General features: G+C 36.9%; 1 protein-coding gene across 1 annotated transcript; it reads left to right on the plus strand.

The window, feature by feature from the left end:
• The first annotated feature begins 1,274 nt into the window (after nt 1–1,274).
• Nucleotides 1,275–19,509, plus strand: LOC141402973 (uncharacterized). The gene is made up of 3 exons (XM_073985099.1): nt 1,275–1,758; nt 2,071–2,922; nt 19,379–19,509. Exons 1-3 carry the CDS (start codon nt 1,302–1,304, stop codon nt 19,507–19,509), a joined length of 1,440 nt encoding a protein of 479 aa, XP_073841200.1. The 5' UTR covers nt 1,275–1,301.
• Nucleotides 19,510–27,437: the final 7,928 nt, after the last annotated feature.

Raw genomic sequence — 27,437 nt, forward strand, 5'->3', positions numbered from 1 at the left:
AATTCGTCGGTATAGGTCCACGTGTCGATATAGCCCAGATAGAACGGTTCCTCCGGATTTTCGTAATACTGAAGATTCTGACGTCAATATCCAACCGAAATGGCTGAAATTCGTTATTTCGTCTTCCAAGAGTTATAAAATATTCCAAAAGAGTATTATCAGTGTAGGTACACGTCTTCCTATATCCCCATAGAAGCTTACTTCTTGATTTTCGGTATTTTTTAATTTTAGCCACATTCTCTTACTGAAATATAGGAAATTTGGTATTTAGTTTTCTTTGAGCCTAAAAACTTTTCGTCAGAAATTTGTCGGTATAGATCGACGTTTTGAAATAGCCCCCATAGAATGGTGCCTCACATTGTTTTACCGAAATTGGTGAAATTTAGTATTAAGTCTTCTTCATACACGAAAGGAAACTAATTATTCCATTTTACTTCAATACAACTTGTGGTGGAGGGTATAACAAGTTCGGCTCGGCCGAACTTAACGCCGTTCTTACTTGTTTCTTATTTCATAGCCTATCTTAAAATATTGAATATTTAAAACATTGGCAGTATTTAAAAAGGCCCCCAAAAATGACCTTTGACCGCGAATAACATTTTTGTACACATGGGATCAATTGGGACTTTTTGGGCATAAGGCAAACCGTAGCACCAAAATACAGTTTTGTGGAAATTTTGGCTATTTCTCCCGTATACAAATGTCTATTTTGATCGGATTAATATTATTTCGTGTTTCATAGTGATATAATAACAAATTAATATTTTTTCCTTTTTAAATTTATCAATTTCTTGAACGCGTAGTCCTTTTTTTATTTATTTGAAGCAGAAAAATATAATCGTTTGTGTGTATTTGTGTATTTTGTCTGATGACGAAATTTATTTGTTTTTTTTTTCTGAGAAACTCTCAGATGAAGAATGTAACTATGGACAGAAGAGAGCAACTTATTGGAAACACCAATAACGATGGGTAATATCGAAGGACGTCAAATCACGTAATGTCATATTCCAAGCATCCGTAAATTTTACGGCGTAAAATATCAATTATTGCCTTTCACGGTTTTTAAAAACGTCAAATTTAATATTTCACGAACAAGCGAATGGGAATTATAATAAACTCACATCCATATGTGTGTACATATGTAAGTAAGTATTTATGATTTTTGTGCTCTCTCTTTATACCTGCCATATACATTTTGGGACTTCAAAACTTCTGCTAAAATTAAATACACAACACTCGACTCTCTTGCCTTCAGTTACTAAAACAGTCTCAGATTGTTAACACCAAAGACTCGTACAAAGATGACTTCAAGTGATTTCAATAAAATTTCTTCAAATTGTGATGTGATGATGAAGATTTTTGAATTATTAGACACCAACGATCAAGTCAGACTGGCATCAGTAAATAACGTGCTAAGGAGAATATTTCTGGATGTGATATGTTCAATAAATTATGAAACCTTAAAGATCATGCAATTTCCTAGATTATTTCACTCCAACTATATTGTATCGAACAATAGTTGTATAGATAGAATTGTAGTTTATGGTGATAAAGCGCTTGAGAAATTCATCAAGTGTTGGGGTGAAATTGTGTACGAACTGACTACGGAAAGCCCCGTGCCAATGTGTTATTTTCCAAATCTTATCAAACTTAAATGTGAATTTGAACGAGTGTCAGCGGAAGATATTGCCCAGATTGTTGTTAATCTGCCAAATCTTAAAGATCTAGACATAAGTGCTTATAAATGCAAGAAAACTGGTAATTATATATCGGAAGAAATAGTGAAGGAGTTGTTACGCTTTAGAAACTTGAAGAGACTAAAATTACAAATTTGTGAAGACAGCTGTAAAATAAAATTTAAAGATTTTCGTGAAATTGTTACCAAACAACAGCTGGATATTTTGGAATTAAATGTTGTCATATCATCAAAGGACAATGAACTGGAACTTTTACTACCACCGCCATCATTGAATCAACTAGAAGTAAAAGTCCATACCAAAAATCCTGGAAATTTTTTATGTTTTTTAAAAACATTTGAACATCTAAAAACTTTAAAAATTGCATTTGTAGGTGAAGAGGAGGTCCTTATTACCCACGAGTTTGGTGCACTTACACAACTCAAACACTTGACTATATGCAATACAGAGTTTTCATATTCAACACGTAGCATTACTTTGCCACCAAACCTTACCACACTACACTTAATTGAATGTGAAAACCTAACATTTGATGTTTTGCAAGAATTGTTAGGTGAAAATTCACAACCACAACTCACTGAGTTTGTCTCCACAGACACTTCCTTCGACATCAGAGAATTTAAAGAGCTTAAAATTTCATCCAGAATAAAAACCCTGAATATTAAAAACTTTGATTTGGAACAGTTTCGATCACCATTTGTCACAAATTCCACACTGGAGCAGCTTACATTGTACAAACCATTCAATTGGCGTGATAAGGGATTACATTCCATACGACTGAGCTGTCTAACTTATTGTCAACAACTCCATACGCTCGATGTTTATGGCCAATATTTATCATTAGATACATTGCTTTATTTAACAAATTTAAAAAAGCTTTCAATTTATGTAAGTGTACCCGAACAATGGTCATATATCACACGAATTTTACAAGAGTTGCCTTCATTACGTGAACTTGAAGTCCGACAAAATTCAAATGTTCGTGGACCATATCCCCCACTGCCACCAGCTGTTGTCACCAATGTTATTGATGTTAAGGTTAAAACGCCGAACTTCCGTACCCGTTGGACCTATGATTTCTGGTTTGATATGTTTTCTCTGAATCCTCAATTGGAACTACAAATGGATATCCGTATAGATGGTCACAAATGTCTACGAGATTTTGTTCGAAGTCGTAAATTTCCGAAGGATTTACGTAAAATAATAATTCATGGATTTACTAATGGTAAGTGTTTATTTTCCAAATGTGAACAATTTAATCTATATTAATAAAAGAGTAAATTGATTGACTGACTGACTTAAGGGGAGTACACACTAACAGTCAAAACTGACAGTTAACGTACTTAAGGACAATTTTCCGGCAAATAACAACTTTTATTTAGCTAAAAACGTTTGAAATACAATATTTACGGTATTATTTAGAGATTATAAAAGAAATTTTTCAATAAGGCTTTGATATTCACGAAATAGACCTCGATGACTGTCAGTTTTGCTTGTCAATGTGTACTATACTTTAATGATTCATCAACGCCCAGACCAAACGGCTGAAACCAGAATCTTGAAATTTTGGGTGAGGATCTGTCTTGGTCCGAAGGTGCCAGATAAGGCTGTGTTTTTGAAAATTAGAACTAGAACAGTATGAACAAGTTAAAAAAGCATTAAGTTCGGCCGGGCCGAACTTTTCATACCCTCCACCATAAAATATTCATTCCTGTCCCCAACTTTAAGTGAGTACGTTAAAATGTCAGATAATGTACATAAAATGCTTCATTCGGGAGGCCCTTTTTTATGGTGCCTATATCTAACTGTTGACAATTTTTGGTGGGCTAGAAATTGGGAGGTACTGTTATATAGGGCTTATAATAAAACATGGGCCTATGTTGACAGTTTTTGATGGGAGCCTTTAATGTCAAATAACTCCTAATTCGGTTAAAAAATTTAGCTAGAATCCTCAAAATATCGAAAATCGGTATATAACGTGGGAACTTCAAATGTCATTAACAGCTAGTTCGGAGGTATCTGGGCTATACGAAAATATGAACTTAAATGAACAATTTTTGTTGCAGAATTTTTGTTGATTTTTAAATTTAAAATTACAGAAAGTTCGTCCAAAAAATAAAGCTAAGGTACGGAAAATCGGGAGGTTTGTTTTAAGGCTATACAAAAACATGGACCTACGTTGGTTAAACATTTTAAGTAAAATCCTCAAAGTACCGAAAATAGGGAAGTATCGTTATATTGGGGCTATGTTGAAAATTGTTGATGCAGATGTGTGGTGACCACTACAACCTTCAAATGTCAAATTACAGTTAGTTCTGTTAAAAATTGTAGCTAAAATTGCCAAATTACTGAAAATTGGGAGGTACCGTTACATGGGAGCTATATACGAACATGGACCTATGTTGACAATTTTTGATGGAGAGGTGTTGTGACCACTAAGAACTTCAAATGTCAAATTACTTCTTGTTCGGTTTAATATTGTAGCTAAAATCATCAAATTACTGAAAATCGGGAGGTACCGTTATATGGGGGCTTTCTTGATAATTTTTGGTGGAGAGGTGTGGTGACCACTAAGAATTTCAAATGTCACATGTTCAAATTACAGATAATTCGGTTAAAACTTGTTGGTAAAATTCTCAAAATACCTGAAATCGGGCGGTAACGTTATATGGGGGCTATTCCAAAACATGGACCTATGTCCACTAGTTATATAAGTTTATTGACATTTAAAAACCCTAAATGTCAATTGATAGCTAAATCGGTCGGAAAATGTAGATAAAAACGTCAAAATGACGTAAATCGGGGGTACCGTTATATGGGGGCTATACCAAAACTTGGACCTAGGTCCACAACTTTTGTTATATAAGTTTAGTTACACTTAAGAACCCTAAATGTCAAATTATAGCTATATCGGTCTGAAAATGTAGCTAAAAACGTCAAAATACCGTAAATCGGGGGGTACCGTTATATGGGGGCTATACCAAAACGTGGACCTATGTCCACAAGTTTTGTTATATATGTTTATTGACATTTAAGATCTTCAAATGTCAAATTATAGCTAAATCGGTCTGAAAATGTAGCTAAACCCGTCAAAATACCGTAAATCGGGGGGTACCGTTATATGGGGGCTATACCAATACGTGGACCTATGTCCACAACTTTTGTTATATAAGTTTATTGACTTTTAAGAACCCTAAATGTCAAATTATAGCTAAATCGGTCTGAAAATGTAGCTAAACCCGTCAAAATACCGTAAATCGGGGGGTACCGTTATATGGGGGCTATACCAATACGTGGACCTATGTCCACAACTTTTGTTATATAAGTTTATTTACTTTTAAGAAGCCCAAATGTCAAATTATAGCTACATCGGTCTGAAAATGTAGCTAAAAACGTCAAAATACCGCAAATCGGCGGGTACCGTTATATGGGGGCTATACCAAAACGTGGACCTATGTCCACAACTTCTAATTTATAAGTTTATTAACACTTAAGAACCCTAAATGTCAAATTATAGCTACATCGGTCTGATAATGTAGCTAAAAACGTCAAAATACCGTATATCGGGGGGTACCGTTATATGGGGGCTATACCAAAACGTGGACCTATGTCCACTACTTTTGTTATATAAGTTTATTGATACTTAAGAACCCTAAATTTCAAATTATAGCTAAATCGGTCTAAAAATGTAGCTAAAAACCTCAAAATACCGCAAATCGGGGGTACCGTTATATGGGGGCTATACCAAAACGTGGACCTATGTCCACAAGTTTTGTGATATATGTTTGTTGACACTTAAGAACCCTAAATGTCAAATTATAGCCAAATCGGTCTGAAAATGTAGCTAAAAACGTCAAAATACCGTAAATCGGGGGGTACCGTTATATGGGGGCTATACCAAAACGTGGACCGATATAGCCCATCATCGAACTTGACCTGCCTGCAAACAAAAGACGCATTTTCCCAAAATTTCAGCGTCCTATCTCTATTTTTGTGGATGCTAGACTGATTACCACAGACGGACGGACGGACGGACGGACGTGCTCAGATCGACTTAGAATTTTACCCTGATCAAGAATATATATACTTTATAGGGTCGCAAATGAGTATTTCAATGCGTTACAAACGGAAAAACAAACTTAATATACCCTCCATACTATGGTGGAGGGTATAAAAATCATAAAAGGTACTAAATATGGTACCATTTGTATTTGGCGAACCGGTAGAGTTAGAATTCTGAAATTTGGAATGAGGGTCACTGATGGAGAGTTAGAAAGATGTACCAAAGGGTTTTTGTAAATTCGACCTATAAGTGTACGAAAAGTACTAAATGTTACTAAATTAGGCAAACGGGAAGAGCTAGAATTCTGAAATTTGGAACGAGAGTCACTAATAGAGTGTAGGATAGATGTACCACAGGGTTTTTAGAAATTCCAAATCGAAATATACAAAAAAGTAGTAAAATGTACTGAACTTGGTACTATTTTGTATTATGTGAACGTATAGAGCTGGAATCTTTAAATTTGAAATGAGAATCAAGAAAAGGAAGTAGGGCTGATATAAGAGGTGGTTTTGAAAATGTGTACGAAAAGTACTAAATAGTACTAAATTTGGTACAATTTGGATTTGGGCGAACGGGTAGAACTGAAATCCTGAAATTTGGAATTAAGATTACTGTTGAAGTGTAGGATTGAGGGAATTTTGGAAATTCGTACAATGGGTACGAAAAGTACTAAATGGTACTAAATTTGGTACAATTTGAATTTAGGTGAACGGATAGAGCTGGAGTCTTCAAATTTGGAGTTTACATTACAGTAGGAGTGTAAGGATCGAGGGAGTTTTTGGAAATTCGAACTTATGTGTACGAAAAGTACTAAATGGTACTAAATTTGGTACGATTTGGATTTGGGCGATCGGATAGAGCTGGAGTCTTAAAATTTGGAATTAGGACGACTATTGAAGTGAAGGATTGAGGTAGTTTTGGAAATTCGTACCTATGGGTACGAAAAGTACTAAATGGTACTAAATTTGGTAAAATTTGATTTTGGGTGGACGGGTAGAGCTGGAATCCTGAAATTTGGAATTAATATTATTGTTGGAGTGTAGGACTGAGGAAGTTTTGTAAGTTCGCACTTGTGGATACGAAAATTACTAAATGGTACTAAATTTAGTATAATATGGGTGTGGGTGAAGAAATAGAGCTGGAATCCTAAAATTTGGAATTGAGATTACTGTTAGAGTGTAGGATAAAGGTAGTTTTGGAAATTCCAACTTATGTGTGGCCCTAAATTTGGTAATATTTGGATTTGGTTGAACGGGTAGAGCAGGAATCCTGAACTTTGGAATTAAGATTACTGTGGTGGTACCATTTTGGTATAGCATAAACAATAATATAAGGAGTTTTTATGAAATGCGTACAAATTCTGAAATTTGGTATGGAGTTCGCCGAGGGCTGAAAAGGTATTGCAAATAACTACTGTAAGGCAACGAAAAGTACTAAATGGTTCTAAAATTGGTCTTGAGTGTAGGAATAAAGCTAGAATTATACAGTCAACCAAAAAAGTCTACATACTTACTTACTTAGCTGGCCTTTTACAGAACATTTGTTCCATAAGCCGAACTAAGAAAAAATCTCCAATCCACTCTGTTTGCTGCTGTATTTTCCCAATCTGGGATATGAAGCTTACTGATATCTCGTTTCACTTGTTCGCTCCAACGAAGCTTTGGCCTTCCAGATCTGCGAGAACCTCCATGCGGCCCGTATTTATACGCCTTTTTAGCGGGTTCATCATCACTCATTCTTATAACATGGCCTAGCCATCGCAATCGTTGTATCTCCATGGGAAAATCATAATCTCCAAGCGTTAAGGAAGTTTAAAGATAAATTATTGGCCAAAAGAAGAAAGAATGGTAGAGATGCGGCAACGGAATATACTTTGAAAAACATAAGCCGAGTAATAAAAATAGCTAGTAAAAAAAGCATGAACTCGTATGTGAGCCACAATTTAGAGAACATAAGTGAAAACCCTCGTAAATCTTGGGAGTTTTTAAATGAATGCTTGGGGAGGAAGGAAAGGAGGAAAATATGTTTAAGAAATGATACGGATGAAATTGTTAATGATGGCAAAGTCATGTGTAACATGTTTAACGAATATTTCTTAAATATTCCAAAGATCTTAAAAGATAACATTACATGTCGAGAAAGTGATCACTGCAATGATCTAGACAGCCTTAGCCAATGTCAAGAAATATTTTCATTGAAAGCTGTAGATAAAACGGAAATGGAAGAACTGATTGCAAATATTGATACCAGTAAATGTCCCGGTTATGATGGTATTGGTGGTAGAGTATTAATTGGATCAAAAACTCATATCAGCGAACATCTAGCTGTAATTTTTAATGAAATAATAGATACATCTATTTATCCTGATGTCCTAAAAATTGCTAAAATAGTCCCAATTCTTATAAAACTTGCGAGTTTAGACCCATAGCTTTATTACCATTAATAGACAAACTATACGAGAAGTTAATTCATAAGCAGATATCAGATTTTCTGGAGCAAACTGGGCAAATGTATTCAATGCAATTTGGTTTTAAAAAATGCAGCGGGACCCAGGAAGCTGTTGTCAATGTTGTGAACCTAATTTGTGAAAGTCTGGATGCAAACTTCGGCGGAGTTGGTGCGGTCTTGTATGATTTCTCCAAAGCTTTTGATCTAATTGACCACGAGATCCTACTTACAAAATTGCCTTACTATGGTATTCTAGGCAAAGAGCTCAAACTTGTGAAAAACTACCTCCAAAACAGGAAACAGTTTGTTGAAGTAGACGGAATAAAAGGAGACATTGGTGTAGTAGAACACGGAGTTCCACAAGGTAGTGTTCTGGGCCCCTTGTTGTTTACTATATTTCTCAACGACATATCGAATTTAAATCTATATGGGAGATTAATTATGTATGCGGATGATATAACCCTCTTATATCCATATATCTCGATTCGTTCAACTATATTGATGTCATTGTATAGTTGATACAGCTCGATGTTCATACGACGCCGATATTCGCCGTCAACACAGATTGGCCCGTAGATCTTTCGAAGAATTTTTCTCTCAAACCCATGCTTCGGAACCATACATTAGCACGGGTAGTATCAGTGTTTTGTACAGTGTTATTTTTGTTTGACGAGAGGTGGCTTTATTCCTAAACTGCTTACTCAGCCCAAAGTAGCATCTGTTAGCCAACACTATTCTTCTTCGTATTTCACAACTGATGTTATTTGTTGTGTTTATGGCGGTGCCAAGGTAGACGAAGTCCTTTACTACCTCAAAATTATAGGTACCAACATTCACAGATGGTGCGGTGTTTATGGACATATTACGCGTCGATACCATCAACTTGGTTTTTACGCCGTTTACTGCCAGCCCAACTTTAGCAGATTCTCTTTCGACTTTTGCAAAGGTGTCAGTTACTTCCTTTACCGATCGACCCATGATGTCAATGTCGTCGGCATAAGCCAGTAACATATGGATGTTCGTGTATATCGTTCCATTTCTTTTTACCTTCGCGCCTCGTATGACCTTTTCCAGCAGGATGTTGAATAGATCACACGACAGGCCGTCTCCTTGTCTGAAACCTCTTTTGGTAGTAAGCTCTTCGGAGAGGTTCTTTCCAATTTTAACTGAGGATCTCGTCTCAGTTAATGTCATTCTACAAAGTTGAATGAGCTTTGCAGGAATACCAAAATCAGACATGGCTTGGAACACCTTTGAACTTATAGGGCTGTCGAATGCTGCTTTATAATCGACGAAAAGATGGAAGGTGTCGATCTGCATTTCTTGGGTCTTTTCCAGGATTTGTCTCAAGGTAAATATCTGGTCAATGGTGGATTTGCACTGATAGGGTCCAATAATTTCATTGACCATAGGCTTTAGTCTCTCACACAATATGCCAGATACTATCTTATATGCAATAGGGAGCAGACTTATGCCCCTATAATTGGAACACACAGTCTTATCACCCTTCTTGTGGACTGGACATAGGATGCTCACGTTCCAATCGTCGGGTACGCGTTCTTCCTGCCAGATGGTGCTAACTAGCTGATGCATACACCTTATCAGCGTGTCGCCTCCGGTTTTGAACAGCTCGGCTGGTAGGCCATCTGCTCCTGCCGCCTTATTATTCTTTAGCCGGTTTATTGCTGTCCTTACCTCATCTTGGCTAGGCGGTATACATTCAATACCATCATCTGGGATTGGATCTGTGGTATCTTCGCCGTCTTCACTGCTATCGGATACCAACAGTTTGGAAAAATGTTCTTTCCATATCCTGAGCACACTATCTGTATCAGTTACCAAATTACCTTGTTGATCTCTACAGGAGGATATTCCTGTACCAAAGCCATCAGTTTGATGCTTCACTCTTTGGTAGAATTTTCGGACTTCGTTCTGTCTCCTGTACATCTCCATTTGTTCACACTCCCTCTTTTCCATTTCTCTCTTTTTCCTGCGGAAAAGACGTTTCTCCTCTCTCCTTTTCTCCCGATACCTCTCTCGTGCGCTACGCGTTGCTACTGATTGTAAAGTAGCCCTATATGCCGCATTTTTTTCTTCGGTAGCAGCACGGCACTCCTGGTCATACCACGGATTCTTTGGTGGAGGTCTCTGGTATCCAAGTACTGATTTTGCGGCAGTTTGCATGGAGTGGGCAATATTTTGCCATTGTGCTGATATGTTTTCGGGACGAGAAGCGCTTTCATTAAGCAATTGGGTCAGTTGAGTGGAATATGCTGTGGCTATCTGTTGTGTTTGCAGCTTAGCGATGTCCAACTTTCGTGTTGTGTCTGTCCGTGCTTTATTTGCAACGTTAAGACGGGTACGTACCTTTGCTGCAACGAGGTAATGGTCCGAATCTATGTTTGCTCCTCAGAACGATCGTACATCCAACACGCTCGATGAATGTCTTCCATCTATCACAACGTGATCAATTTGATTTATTGTTCTTTGGTCTGGAGACAGCCAAGTGCCCTTATGAATATCGAGATGCCTAAATCTGGTACTGCTAACTACCATGTTTTTTGCCGCTGCGAAGTCTATCAGCCTCATTCCATTGTCTGATGTTTCACTATGTAGACTGAATTTCCCAACTGTTTGTCCAAAGATATTCTCCTTTCCAATTTTGGCATTAAAATCGCCTAGAACAATTTTAATGTCATGGGCAGGACAACGGTCATATGTTTCTTCCAAGCTCTCGTAGAATATATCTTTGGTCTGTTCGTCCTTGTCTTCGGTTGGGGCATGAGCGCAGATAAAGCTGATGTTGAAGAATTTTGCTTTAAATCGAATTGTAGCAAGTCTTTCATTCACTGGGGTGAAGCTGGAGACCAGATGTTTTAACCTCCGACCAACTACAAAACCGCAACCAAACTCATGCTTTGTGTCATGGCAGCTATAATACAGTGTGTCACCTTTAGGTGTTGTTGTGACATCTTTCCCAGTCCATCGTATTTCCTGTATGGCAGTAATATCGGCTTTGTACTTTCCAAGTACGTCTGCCAATGCGAAGACTGCACCTTCTCTGTAAAGAGTGCGAACATTCCAGGTGCAGATTCGCAGATCATGGTCCTTAAAACGTTTGCGGGGTTCGTCAACTTTAGAGGGGTTTGTTTTTCTTTTCTTTCGTTTTTTCATAGTAGGCTGTTTTTTTCTAGGGGAGGGTTACTAACCCGACGCCCAAACCCAAGTTTTTAACGTTCTTATGGGTGAACGCGCGGCACATGTTAGCTCACTACCTTTAACGGGTGTTAAAGGCAGTTCCCCAGGTGACACCACGGGGAGGTCAGTGTCCACTTGAGATGAAAGAGGGACCAAGATAAATCCTGGGCTTTGCCATGTTAAAACCGGTCAGGACCGTTCCTTGGTATCTTCCATCCCCTACGTCACGTCAAAAAAGTCTACATACACCCTATAAATCTCTGGTTTTAAGGGTAAGGAAGCATTTTTATGAAAATACAAGTACATAGTTCTATTTTATATCCCTAATAAACAATATTACATACAACAGAAATATATTCCATAACACGAATAACGGTAGATTCTATAAAAATTAAAAAAATAATACGGAAAAAGTGTACATACACTCAATGAAATATTAAGATTACCGTAAAATTTATGGAATAAGCAATACAAATTTTACATTTTATTGCTTTATCGAATGTCTTTGGTTGTCTATGATATATTTTAGACAAAATAGGAACATATTTGTGCTTTAATTGACGTTATTTAAGGTCAGACTTCGCGTATAGCTCGTACTAAATAATACTAAACATTGGAGCACTGATATTGAATGAACAGGAAAATCCAGCGCTCTGAAGTGGAATTCTCAACATTCAAAAAAATAGAAATTTCGTTAATTACCGAAATAACAAGTATTTTAATTTTACCGGTTTTTGTCGGTAACTCGAAAAATTAATTATAGAATTCCACTACTGAAATTTGTTATGAGGATCACTGTTGGGATTCGATCTGAATGGTTATGAAAATTCCCACTTAAACTGTATGCTATGCTTATACATGTAATATCCATAGGTAGTGGGCGAATAAGTAGGGCTGAAGCTGTAAAATTTGAGATAAGGTCCTGGTTTGGTATTCTACCATTGGTTTTATGTGAACCGTCTTCGGTTTCTATCTTTTTAACAAAATTGTTTCTTTATTCTGAACGGTTTAGTAATTTTATTCGGCAACGTAGACCTATGCTACAAAAACTTGTACAAGAATGTTTTACCTTCTGAGGACACCTTTATTAAAATGCCTCAATGTTTTGGAGTTAGATGCGGATGGTTTTTTAGAAAATCCGACTAAAGTGATACGAACAGTGCTTAGTATTTAGTACAACAAAATGTTCAGTGTTCCCCATTTCTGTATTATATATTTTTATACCCTCAGCCTTTAGGCTATGAAGGGTATATACACTTTCATACGGGCAAAATATGCCTCATCGAAATAATGGTTTTAGACCCCAAGTATGTTTGGACGAAATGTGTTTCAGACAATTTGGAGTCGATTGAGCAATGTCCGTCCGTCTGTCTGTCTGGCTGGAGCGCACGATAACTCTCGAAGGGATGAACCGATTTTGTTCAAATTTTGGCTTTCGTAATATTTTGTCCAAACTTAGGTTAAGTTCGAAGATGAGCTATATCGGTCCACTCCTTCCGGTACCTCCCCCACAAAAGTTCGAAAATGTTCGGAAAATTTGTACGCACGATAACTCTTGAAGGGTGTAACCGATTTGGTCCATACTTTGCCCATCGTGGAGCGTGTACCAGACTTAGATCAGGTTTTAATATGGACTCAATCGGTCCACTCCGTCGGGTACCTCCCACACAAAATTTTGGAAAAGTTCAGTTTAGGAACATCTCTCGAATCGCTTTGATTTTTGCTTTAGCTACTTGTATTCACTGCCCTCCATACGACGGTATAAGTTTCATCAGGGGCAAGCCCATACTTCCTGAGAAAATAGCCTGAAAGTTGCAAAAAGCCCCTATGACACCGTGTGAGGAGGTTGGAGGGCAAAATAACTCTCGAACAGGTCTGCCGATTCGGTCCAAAGTTTGGCCTTAGTAATATTTTGTCCAAACATAGTGTAAGTTCGAAGATAAGCCATATCGGTCCACTCCTTCAGGTACCTCCCCCACAAAAGTTCAAAAATGTTCGGAAAAATTTTGCGTACGATAACTCTTGAAGAGAGTGGCCGAATTGGTCCATACTTTACACATCCTAATATATCTACCAGATATAGATCAGGTTCAAATATGGACTATATTTGTCCACTCCATCCGGTACCTCCCACTCAAAATTTCGGATACATGTTCACTTTAAGACCTGCTTTCGAATCACTTTGATTTTTGTTGAAGCAACTTGCATTGCTGCCTCAATTGCGATGGTAAAAGTTGTTCCAAGAGCAAGTTCATACTTCTTGAGCAAACATCTCTAAAGTTCTAAAAAAAACCCTATATACCATATGTTGTGGCTGTAGATCCATTCTTTTTAGTAGCTCCTCCGCAAAACTTTTGATATTAAATCCTAATCAACATTTTTGTCAGTTCAAAAGCCCAAAATTCTTAAAACTCCCTAAATACATGCGTTTTTTGGAAAAAAATTGTTTCAATATACACAGGCTGAGGGTATATCTCTGTCGGCAAAGCCGACTGATACTTTTTTACTTGTTTATTTGTTTTTGTATCCTTTCCGCATACGAAGTAGCGGACACTTTGCTAGTCTTTCAATAAAACTGCACTAAGAATGAATTTTCCTTTCAATTTTTTTAATATAATCGGTCATTTTATTTCAGCGTCAGGTAACCCATACCAACGCACATTGTGTTGTTTGCATTAGTATTGGAGACATAACACGTCCCAGTGGGAAAATTGGGAACATATTACATTGAAAATATATTTATTAACGCATTATAAGCAATAGGTTCCAAAACGTATCCGTAAGAATCGAGAAAAGAATATAATTGGACAAAAAGTTAAATTATTAAATATATTATAGAAGATACGTTATATAATATACCGTAGAGAATCGAACGAGTAATTTCACTTGACATAAAATTCATATTAATTACCTCTTACATTCCCACGGGATACGACAAGGGAATGCAATGTTTCTTTTTCTATTTTTTTTTTTTTTTTTGCATTCCCGTTATCTGCCGACGCCTTCAAGTCGCAGCATAAATTTGCCAGTTTTGTTTGTGTTGTGTAACAATAAAGACGTAAGTTTGTAAAATGTATTCCAAAAGACATTGGAAACATTCACTAATATTCATAGCCGTATTGAATTCAAACTGGATTTAAAACAAAAAAACTAATCTGATCTTCAAAAAATTGGGGAAAACTTCACTTCATATGTAAGTCACAAAGTCATATTTGAATATTCTTATTTTTTTTTTTTTTTTTGTTATTATTGCTACCATTTTATTTCCCTCTTACAGATACCAATTATGGAAACAATTTTAGTACCTCGTGGACTATTAAAAAATTATAATGAACTATTTTAATTTCTGTTTTTAATGAATGAATATTTTTTTTTTTTTGTATTCTATGAATACTTTTTTACCTACGTAAAATCCTTATATTTCTAAATATAAATAAAAAATGAATTAAAATTAATGGTTTTCTATTTTAATCCAATAAATTACTTAAGGCATGCCGGGGGAATCAATTATTTATAAAAAAAAGGATAATACATACATAATACGATGCATTCCAGCATATGAATTCCATTATATATTACTAAAGAACTATAAAAGAATATACCCATAGATTACACGATGCTTTCTATGGATACTATAAAGGAATATATTATCTTCCTAGGACATGCACCGTGTTACGAATAATGTATTCGGTAATCAATAAAACATAGTGGCTCTGTATTACCCGTTGGATTCCCATCGATTACATTTTCCCACTGGGGTTCAATAGACTGCACAGTCATTTCGCTAAGGGGACGCATACACAAAAAACAAAAGAAGCGACACACAACCTTCTTCATTGCCTGCTCAGCTGAGACTAAATTGTTTTCTCTGTTGTATACGTGAACAAATAAATGTACGCTCCCAAAGAGCGTGCGTGCACCCTTTGCCTGATGCTGTTTTATTTCGCTTTCTGCTGATCATGCGAACTTCTGATTTGTAGCCTTTGATGTCAACGCCTGCACGTTGTCGTAACAACAGAGAATAACGAATTCAAATGAGAGCTATGTCAGCCGTTGTTTAACAGAGGCACATTACTCCCCCAACAATTCTCTCTCATTTATTTTGGACACCAATGTTTGTAGCCGAACACACTAGGCCAGGTATCGGCACTAATACAAACGCATTGTTTGCGGTCTCACGCATACGTCTCTCTCTCGTTCTCTCCACAAACAGCGTGTGCGTGGTTGTTCCGTTGTTATTCTCATCAAGGGCACGTGTGGCTCTTTTTGCCGGATGCTGCACTAGGCCACGAGTACGAACATTAAGTCAACATCCGGCAAAAAGGGGCACTCGTGCCCTTGATGAGAATAACAACAGAACAACCACCACTCAGTCTTCGTTCAGAAGTCAATGAAGAAGGTTCTGTTGTCGCTTGTTTCAGTGATATATAATTTTAGCAATGCATTAACGCACACGCTATTTGTGGAGAGAGTGTCGTATGCGTGAGACCGCAAACAATGGGTTTGTGTTAGTGCCGATACCTGCATTAAGCGTTGTGTAAACCAGTGGAAGGCATTGTGACTCACAAGAGATCCCATGTGCTCTAAGTGAGCCTAAATTGGTTATCGCTCACAGCCTGTGTAGATGCTAACACGTTGTGAGCATCAACACATTTACGTTCATTGAGAGCACAAGGGAGACCCAAAAATGTTCTCTGCCTTGCTCTGGTATAAACGCTTACAGGTGCTAGCATGTGCATCGCTAACTTTGTTTTTTTTTTGCTTCAAATTGAAGACACTGGCACGACGTGTGTTGTTTTTGCTGTAAAGCAGACCAACCAAATTTTGGTGTGTGCATTTGTCGAAATTCGACGACACACACAAGTGGAAGAGGTTTGAATTGTTTTCGCAGACACTTTCGTCGGAGTTGTATGAGGTTGCCAAGGAAAAACTTCTCATTGAACTTTTTTCTTTGCTTACCTTTATACTTCGAGCTGACGATTGATGTTTGGGTATAAAAAGTTTCTTGTTGAAGAAGTTATTGAAAAATAACTTCGGTGGAGAATATCCACAAACAAGAAACAAGGGAACTGATGAGATCCAGTGGCGTGGATCGAAACTATAGTATTCCCGGCCTTACCCCTTGGCGAACAATGTCAAATCTTTTCCACTAATAAAATAGTTGTTTTAAAATATTAAAACAACAACAATGGGATTAAGCCAGACTATTTTGAAAAAACTAATTTTTTTTTTTTTGACAAAAAGTACCCGGCAGACGTTGATGCAAATAACGGAGATATGGCAATAGTCGGTACTACGTCCCATTTTTTTCGTAATCACGCTACAGGTTGCAATTTCGGTCGGATCGTCACGAAATTTTGGGGATTAATGGGGGTCCCGGAAGGGAAGAAGACTACTGATTATGGGTCGAAATGGGCAAAAAACCTATGTGGAGATAATTCAACGATTTTTTTCTTATGCGATATCTCCGCTTCTAGTAAGAGTATTCCAAATTGAGATCCACTTAATGGAAACAAATAAGAACGGCGTTAAGTTCAGCCAAGCCGAACTTGCTATACCCTACACCACGAGTTGTATTGAAGTCAAATGGACCAATTAGTTTCCTTTCGTTTATAAAGGAGACTAAATACCAAATTTCAGCAAGTTAGGTAAAACATTGTGGCTAACCTTTAAAATACAGAAATTCGGGAGGGTGCTATAGCAAAACGTCGATCTATACTTACAAATTTCTGGCGTAAAGTTTTTAGAATCAAAGGAGACTAAATACCAAATTTCCGATATTTCGGTAAAACCTTAAAAATAACGAAAATCAAGAGGTACACTTCTATGGAGGATATAGGAACCCTCGGAACTATACTGATAATTCTCTTCTTGAATATTTTATAACCCCATGGAAAACTAAATAACAAATTTCAGTCTTTCGGTGGGATGTTGACGTCACAACCTTCAGAATATCGAAAATCGGGATGTATGTGGACAATGTTGACACTTGGACCTATATCGAAAAATTTGATATGAAACGTTTAATAGCCCAAATGAATACCATATACCAACATTCAGCCATTTCAGTGGATTATTGTGGAAAACCCCTTCAAAATACCTAAAATCGGGAGGGTTGGAAAATTTTCATATGGAATGATTAATGGCCAAAAGCTGTGTTCCTTTACTTACCTGAGGTTACCATTTTTACCATTTGTTACCATTTTTAACCTGCAAAGCGTTCCTTAACCCCGAAAAGTGGCAAAACTGGAAGCAATTTTTAAGAGGGTGAGAGAGGAGAGAGAGCGAGAATGGCTTTCTCTTCTACCAGAGGCTACCAGACAAAGTTCTGCAGGTAAAAAATGGCAGAACTGATTTTTCGACTTTTGTTTGACGATGATTTCACAATGAAGAAGAAAAATGACGAAAAACAGAAGAAAAAAATGAGAGAGCAATTTTGACACTTTTCTCTTTTACCACTCTTACCATTAAAAAAGTAAAGTAACAAAGCTAAAATGAAGACGAAATACAAAATTTCAGCCATTTCGGTGGAATATTGAGCAAACAACCTTCAAAATACCGGAAACAGGTAGGTAGCGTTCTATGGGACTATACTGAGGTCCAAGCCTCATATCGAAAAATTTCATATGAAACGTTTAATACCCCAAGTGAATACCAAATACCAACTTTCAGCCATTTCGGCAGATTATTGTGGGAAACCCCTTCAAAATACCTAAAATCCTGAGGTACCGTTCTATGAGGGCTATATGAAGTCGTGAACCTATACCGACAAATTTCTGCGGGAAAGTTTAACACCCCCAACGAAGACTGAGTACCAAATTTCAGTCATTTCGGTGGAATATTGAGGCAACAACCTTCAAAATACCGGAAATAGGGAGATAGCGTTCAAGGGGACAATACTAAGGCGTGGACCTATACCAACAAATTTCATTTGGAATGTTTAATAGCCAAAATGAGGACGAAATACCAAATTTCAGCCATTTCGGTGGAATATTGAGGCCGCAACCTTCAAAATACCGGAGGTAGCGTTTTATGGGGACTATACTAAGGCGTGGACCTATATCGAAAAATTTCATATGGAACGTTTAATACCCCAACGAAGACTAGGTACCAAACTTCAGCCATGGTACCGTTCTATGTTGGCTATGTCAAAACGTGGACCGTTACAGTCCATTTGCAATGCCAAACATCCTAGTAGTAATTGAGACTTCTATATCAAATTGCAAAGCTCTATCTTGAACATTGCGAGCTGTATCTTGATTTCAACAGATGTTTATATCGACTTAGAATTTTACCCTGATCAATAATATATACTTTATAGGGTCTTTGATGAATATTTCGATGTGTTACAAACGGAATGACAAATTCAATTGTATCCTCCATGTTATGGTGGAGGGTATAAAAAAGAGATTTGCTTTCCATTGATGCAAAGTAGGTTGGCATAGGTGTCAAACAAGGGAGATATCACAAAAGTCGGTAATGCATCCCATTTTTACATGTTTTTGTAATCACGCTACAAATTGAAATTTTGATCTGATAAACACAAAATTTTGAGTGTTGATGAGGGTCCCACAGAGGAAAAAGCCTACTAATGCTCGGATAATATTCAGGGGTCGGAATAGGCCAAACGCGAATATCTTCGCTTTTACTAGGGTATTCCAATAGGAAAACTAGGTTGGCGTAGGTGGTCAAAAAACGGAGTTATTGCAAAAGTCGTTGATGCATCCCATTTTTGACGAAATGTGGAAAATGTCACCGAATTAGGACTAGAAATAATTTTGCTAAATTATATTGAAATGAGTTCAGATTTGGATATAGCTCCTATTTATTTTTTTGGTGCACCAAAAGCACTATGTCCGTATAATTTTGATGACATTTAGAATATGGTGGTATCATGTAGTCGGCATTTTTAGTTATTTATTTTTATTATATAGCTAATCAATAAAATGTTTTTTTTTAATTATATTTTCAGATGTCGATAAAGTAAAATACGATTCCAAATCAGTATATGAATTTAAGATTTTCTACTTCGCAGATGAAAATGAATTTGAAATCGACGACCAAGATGAATACAATGTAATATTGTCGAGAAATATAAAATAAATGTATAAAAAGAAATACATGTGTGGTGTTTTTATTTAAACACAAAATATTTGTTCCAAATATTATGTTCCAAATATTATATCAATAAAATATTAAAGGCAAATAACACAAACCTTTACAATGTTCATTTTCATCGTACAAGCAGGTGAAAGATGCGCTTATGCATCTGTTCAATTCGCTTGGAGGTTGGTGATGACCAAAGTACACATTAGTTTTGAGTTGCATGCATACATAGCCCCGCAAACAAGGAAGAGGGGAGACTTTGGAAATATGATAAGCAGTGTGCAAGGCCGGGGAGTTTACATTGCACTGCGGCAGCACCCATAAAATTAAGAAGTTTCTGTCCAAAACCCATACAAAAACTCAATTATTGGTGGATGAAATGGGTAAAAAGAATGACCCAATTCTACTGGTTTAAACTCACTTCACGTCGAGCATACATAGTGACGTGGGCCGAGAGTGAGAACGCATAAGAAGAATAACAAAAATCGATGGTGTGAAACTCGAGACGTAGGGGATGAAAGATACCAAGGAACGGTCCTGACGGCTTTAACATGGCAAAGCCCAGGATTTATCTTGGTCCCTCTTTCATCTCAAGTGGACACTGACCTCCACGTGGTATCACCTGGGGAACTGCCTTTAACACCTGTTAAAGTTAGTGAGCTAACATGTGCCGCGCGTTCATCCATAAGAACGTTAAAATACCACTCACACAATGACACTCCGTAAAGTATGCAATAGAAAAATATGGTGCCTACCATTGGTCTAAAGCAGCGTCAGGCAAGAGAGCGCCCACGTACGCTCATTTAACGTTGCTCTCTTTACCCAGCAAACACAATGTCGGACGTCCGACGCGTCTGCTCAAAGTCGGAAGTTTTTTCCGACGCGTCTGACCGACTTCGGTCCGAACTCTGTCCGACTAGTCTGACGAACTTTTTCCCGTCATCTCTCTCCCTCCCTTGTGCTGCTTTGGCAAAATTAAGTGTAAATAAGCAGAGAGAAAAGAATTGTACATGTTTCGCTCGCACATTGTAAATCTGTAATGGTTGATGTGCTGACGTTGATGCAGTACGAACGAAAAATTGAGTGATCGGGTTTTAATTTCTGTATCGGAGAAAATTTTATTCATAGTGATCGGTTGCATACATATTTCTTTATTTTTATGAAGTTAATGAAAGTAAAGATTTTCTTCGTCAAATTTCAACACTATTCCGTGGAAAGTCATATGTTTTATATTTGTATATGGGCAAAGTTAAGTTTCTTAACACTTTTATGTATTTTTTCATATAATAACAACAATTGTTTTACATATTTTACAGATCGTGTTGACGAATTTGTTGTTCTCCACAGTTTGTTTTTACACCAAGTCGCGCATTTATGAGATATTAAAACCTAGTAGATAAACTTTTATAGGATTTGGATATTTCATGAATTAACTGAGTATTTTCAACATCTTTTAATAATAAAAACAAATTCTAGTCGAATGCTGGTAAATAAATCAGAAGTTCATGCGATAGTTCATCTGACTTCGGACCAAATTCGGTCAGAAAGTCGGCAAACACTTTCGAATTTCATAACATTTTACTTCCGAATTCGGACCGATATCTGTCCGAAAGTCGGTAAATAAATCAGAAATTTATACGATAGTTCATCAGAGTTCGGACCGAATTCGGTCCGAAAGTCGGCTAAAATATCCGATTTTCATCCGAATTTCGGTCAGAGAACACGTCAACCACGCCATATGACTTTCGGTCAGAGTTCGGACCGAATTCGGATCCGAACTCGGACGTTTCATCCGACTTTCGGACCGAATTCGGTCCGAACTCTGATGTTTCTTCCGATTTTGGTTTGCTGGGTACACACACAATTCAACCCATTGAAAAAACATGCACTCACACAATGACACCCCCCGCTTTAGACCAACGTCAGGCACCATACTTTTTTATTGCATACTTTACGGGGTTTCATTGTGTGAGTGCATGCTTTTTCAATAGGTTGAATTGTGTGTGTGGAGAGACCAGCGGTAAATAAGCGCACACGGGCGCCTAATCGCCTGACGCTGGTCTAAAGCAGTGTTCACCAACAACTACAAATGCAACCGCTTCGTTTGTGTTGGACACGCACACGAGATTATCTATCCCTCTCTAGATAAACATCGTGTGCGTTAATTCATTGCTAAAACAAAGAAGATGATCGGTGGTGAGAGAGATTGTGTGTGTTCACACAGACACGGCTCGCGAGCCCAGTGGTGATTAACACTGGTCTAAAGCATTGGTGATCACTTCTTTACGGTAGCGTAAAAACAAACCACACGTATTCTCTCTTTATTTCTCATTTGTCATTGCTTTGTAATGGGGAGAGTGTTTTACCACTACTACTACACGAACTATTCTGAGCACCCTTGGTCTAAAGCAGTGTTCACCAACAACTACAAATGCAACCGCAGCGTTGGTCTAAAGCAGCGTGCCCCAGAGTACGTAAAAATACTTTAAATAAAATTTCCAATCGTTTCGTATTTTCCATAGGAACAATACAAAACTAAACATAACCCTCGTTGGCCGAGCTCGCTGTTTAGTTTCGTTTTGTTTACATTCGTGAGTGCGAACAAAACGAAAAGCGAAAAGTACTCAACTCCACAACAACAGATAGAAAACTAAATAGCACAGATGATTGTTACTAACATTTTTGATTTTGTTGCTTATAATTCTTATATACACTTTCTACAGTACTTTGATATAAATGGCACGTATAATATAATATTATGAGTATTGAAAAACCACAAATGTCCAGGTTTTGCCAAGTTTAACCAAAAGACAACATAGTAACTGAGGAAACAGTACTGAGTACAGTGCCTATAACAAATAACCACAACATAAAGGAATAATTAAAAACCATAACAAAGCAGAAAAGAAAACAAAAGCAGAAAACTAAACAACAAATAAAAGAAACAAAAAACAATTGTTCTATTCTTTTTTTAATTTTTCTTTACATGTTGATCTTCTGAAGATCTTCCAGATGATTAATCTGCGATTCTTCCTCGCGATTCGCTTCCCGGACACAGTTACTTTATGTCGGCGATTCGCAGGTTATCATAAGGCGCGCTCTTCCGCGATTGAATTGATCTTCCCCGCGAATCGCAGATTATCTTTAAGCGATTAAAAAATTGAAAAAATGTTTGCAGGGTTATAGCAGCTATCGGCACCAATACAAACGCATTGTTTGCGGCCTCACGCATACGAGTCTCTTTCGCTCTCTCCACAAACAGCGTGTGTGTTAATCAGAGCTGAGCAAAATCGAGAGAGAGGCAAATTTAAGGGAGAATTAATATTTCATTTTTCTTTATGTTTCATTACTAATTTCAACATTTTTTAACATTAGTGTTGTCTAAAATCGTCCACAATGCAAATTATTAAAAAATATAAATAAAAAATTGCATAAACTTGTAATTGTTTATTGTTCACACAAAACTAAGAGTACGCTTTCACAATTTACCTGTGTGCTAGCACACAGGCGTGCTCACCCCTGGTGTTAATGCATTGCTAAAATTAAAAATGATTGAAACAACCGACAGCAGAACCTTCTTCATTGACTTCCGAACCAAGACTGAGTGGTGGTTGTTCTGTTGTTATTCTCATCAAGGGCACGTGTGCCCCTTTTTGCCGGATGATGTGTTGTTAAGCAATCACATGAGTGTGTCATTGACCATAACGCACGGCAAACGTTTCCCAAAAAAATCTTTTTGTTTCGGTAGTAAATGAAACAACTCGGCAAAGCATAGCCGAAGTTACATTTCAGCAATCGTACGGTTTCCATCTTTTTTACATTGAAAAATTTGTGGTTTTGTTTTGGTTGTGAGAATGAAACGATTCAGAGAAGCTGAAGAGTTTGTGGCTTTGTGTGATTGGTACGGGAATCGTTTTGTTTCTTTCCGTTCATTGGTGTGCCCAACACAAACGCAGCGGTTGAATTTGTTGTTGCATCTGAACACTGAACTAAAGCATAGTACACACTGACAAACAAAAATGAAAGTCATCGAGTCCTATTTCGTTAATATCAAAGCCTAGCTGAACAATTACTTTCCTAATCTGTAAATAATACCTTACATAATGTATTTCAAACATTTTCAGCTAAACAAAAGTTTTTATTTGCCAGAAAATTGTCGTAAAAGTACGTTGACTGTCGGTTTTGAATGATGGTGTATACTCCACTTAAGTCCCAAATTGAATATTGGGGTTTAACCAACAATTTTCCGCTAAATGCATCGAAATCTTAAGTAATGAGTTTCGATTTTAGGTAATGTAATAGGTACTATTTTTGTGGATATTAACGGCAATGAGATATCTTTAGTTAACAAATTCATGATTCTGTGAGTTCCTCTTGATTCAAAAATAAGTTTTGATGATAATTAAAAAAACGTATATTCTAAAGTATGTATGTATCACACTTATTGTTCATGCATTACTAATGTCGCAAGTGGGCTTTAGCTTGTGAGTCAATGATAAACCGCAAAATGATAAAAATAATTGTTAAAAAGTTTACTATTGTACTGCAAGATACCTTAATAGAAAAGTTGGTATTCCCAACTTTTAGCCACTTAATAGAAAATTTGTTGTACAGCAGTGTTGCCAGTATTTTGTTATGCCCTGCCCCCGAGTTCTGACTCGTTTGTCCCCAGAAATGTTTGATGTAGTGAAAAATAATAAAAAAAATATAGTGAAAATACATAATAAAACCAGTTTGTCAAATATCCAGCAAAAGAAAACTTCTTGTAAAAATGTATTGCAAGAAAAATTTGTCCCACAAAAATAAACTGCATTTTTGTTCTTTTGGTTTGAAAAATCTAAAATAGTCACAATTTATTTCATACAGCTTTAAGAACCATTGGGCATTCTTAAAAAATGCAAATTTGGAGAATAAATGATATATTGAAAGTAAAATATAGACTTAAAATTCAAGAATTTTTTACTAAGGGCCTGTTTATGTATGTCGATAAGAAAACGAATGCGGAAGAAAAACTACCAAATTTGAGTGTGTATATCAAATTTGTTTTTTGTTTTGAAGCAAAAACAAATGAAATAATATTTCAAAAACTAAAGTTTGGGTGTCTTTCATGCGCACACATTTTCGTTTCGAAATACATAAACTGGGTGTTAATGTTTTTTTTTTCGCTATCCTCTGATTTGTTCACCAATCCATTTCGTCGAAATTTGGTCTTGCAATCACTGTTTTCGCAAACATTCCGTTAGATATTAGGACATGCAAACAGCCGCAAAATCCACATTTGGATACCAGAGACCTTCGCCAAGATGATAAGGAGTGTCGTGCTGGTATTGAAGAGAAAAATGCAGCATATAAGGCTTTTAACAATCAGTAGGAACGTGTGGCGCACGAGAGAGGTATCGGAAGATAAGGAGAGAGGAGAAACGTCTTTTCCACAGGAAAAGAAGAAAAATGGAAAGACGGAAATGTGTAAGAATCGAGATGTAAAGGAGCCAGAATGAAGACCGAAAATTGTACAAAATTCGAACTAATGGTTTTGGTAGAGGTCTCCCCTGGATACCAGCAAGGTAATTTGGAAACTGATACAGACAGTGTACTCAGGATATGGAAAGAACACTTTTCCAAACTATCGGTATCCAATACTACCGAAGACGACAAACATACCACAGATCCAATCCTAGAAGATGGCATTGAATATATTCCGCCTGGCAAAGATGAGGTAAAGACAGTAATAAACCGACAGAAGAATGATAAGGCAACAGGAACCGATGGCTTAGCAGCCGAACTGTTCAAGACCGAAAGCGACACGCTGATAAGGTGTATGCATCAGCTAGTTAGCACCATCTGGCAGGAAGAACGTGTATCCGACGATATGAACCTGAGCATCCGGTGTCCCGTCCACAAGAAGGGAGGTACAATTGTGTGCTCAAACTACAGGGGCAAAAGGCTACTCCATATTTCCTACAATATAATGTCAGGGATGTTGTGCGAACGACTAAACTTAAATATATAATTGGACCGTATCAATGCTGCTTTAGACCTGTCAAATCCACCATTGGCCAGATATTTACCCTGGGACAAATCCTGTAGAAGACTCAAGAGATACAGATCGATAGCTACCATTTTTTGTCGATTTTAAAGCATCCTTTGACAGGCCCTTACGTTCAAAGGGCTTCCAAGCCATGTCTGATTTTCGATATCCGTGCAAGGCTCATTCGGCTTTGTAGGATCTGAAAAAGGCACAATTTACACCAATAGCCACATGCTGACTTTGAAATTAAAAGGCTTCAATAATGTTTCTATAAATAGAAGTTATCAAAAATCGACCTTTGTCTAGTCACTCACATCTGATAAATATTTCTGATGAGCTGAATAACCAACAGCGATCGTATCTTATTGTTTGGATGTGTTGAATATCACTTTTTTAATTCAAACTCCCTGATAGCTATCGGTAAAAATACTCATTTCAAAACCCCTTGTTTTCTTTTCTTTCGTTTTTTCATAGTAGGCTGTTTTTTCTAGGGGAGGGTTACTAACCCGACGCCCAAACCCAAGTTTTTAACGTTCTTATGGGTGAACGCGCGGCACATGTTAGCTCACTACCTTTAACGGGTGTTAAAGGCAGTTCCCCAGGTGACACCACGGGGAGGTCAGTGTCCACTTGAGATGAAAGAGGGACCAAGATAAATCCTGGGCTTTGCCATGTTAAAGCCGGTCAAGACCGTTGCTTGGTATCATTCACCCCCTACGTCACGGAAAGAGTGACATAACTCAAAAAAATGCGTTTTCTGAGTTAGCTATTTCTATTTTACTACGAGTTTTGCATAATTCAACAAAACAGATTTTTGAGTTTATGAAACACCAAAACACTTCAAATCATGCTTGATCTTGACAGAAATTTCGCACTGATATCTGGCTAGCTGTTTGCAAAATATGGTCCAAGTGGTTATTGTATTTTTTGTGTAATAATATTTTTAAGTTGGGAAGTCAAATTTCAATCGCCAACTTAAAACGCGTTTTTCTCGAAACTGGATTTTTTGCAATGTGTACTTTTTCGATTAGAGCGCGCTCTATTCTCGTCTGTAAATATAAAGGGAACTGATATTTTGTCTGTTGTTTACATTTTTAGGTTATGCCATACAAAAAACATAACCACGTATGATAGCAAAAATCATAAACTGTATGCAAAATGACAATTTTGTTGTACATATGAATTTGCATTTGAATATACAAGCTACATAACATACGTAAAAAAGCATATGGTCTGATGGCACCTTTAACATACGCGAAAAAGTTATTATAGCTCATTTAGACTAGCCATAAATCCTCGACTGGATTTAATAAATCCAGTACAAATCTCATTGCATTTAGATATACATTTTGGAGGATTTAAATGGCAGTCAGCTGATTTTTGTTCATAGCACAATTACCAAGGTAGATGCATCAGCCAATCTGATCGAATTTGAAACCCCTTACTAACCTTTTATTTCAAAGGGTGAGCACCAATTGTAAATATTAGAAAATATAAAGCATTTGTACAGGTCTATTTTAAGGTACAAGTACGTTGAAATATATGGTAAAAATTTGAAGCCGATCAGAATTTTGCCATAGATATGAGCTTTGGTATACAGAAAAAATAATTACTGCATTTCAGGAATAGTGTTCATAAAGTCTTGCCAAAGTTCAATTTTCTGCATTTCATGAACGCCTTTATAAAGCAAAAAAAAAAAAAAATACTAATTTTTTTCTGAGAGATCGAAAACAAAAAAATTTGGCGAGTTTGCTGTTTTTGTTATTATTAACTAACAACCACCACATACCACCAAGCCAGAGAAAAATTTTGCTACTTTATTTATTATTTTGTATTATTGTAACTACTTACCGTTTCTTCTAATGATTTTCACTGTAGTTGTTATCGTCTTGTGAAC

Source organism: Musca autumnalis, unplaced genomic scaffold (assembly GCF_047663935.1).
Source record: "Musca autumnalis isolate F117 unplaced genomic scaffold, ASM4766393v1 scaffold_4, whole genome shotgun sequence".
Lineage (NCBI taxonomy): Eukaryota > Metazoa > Arthropoda > Insecta > Diptera > Muscidae > Musca > Musca autumnalis.

Excerpts from the sequence above, each read along its gene's own strand:
- LOC141402973 (XM_073985099.1), top strand. The coding sequence starts at position 1,302 with ATGACTTCAAGTGATTTCAATAAAATTTCTTCAAATTGTGATGTGATG. Across the intron at positions 1,759-2,070 it reads TTATAAATGCAAGAAAACTG|GTGAAGAGGAGGTCCTTATT; the intron begins GTAATTATATAT and ends TTGCATTTGTAG. Across the intron at positions 2,923-19,378 it reads AATTCATGGATTTACTAATG|ATGTCGATAAAGTAAAATAC; the intron begins GTAAGTGTTTAT and ends TTATATTTTCAG.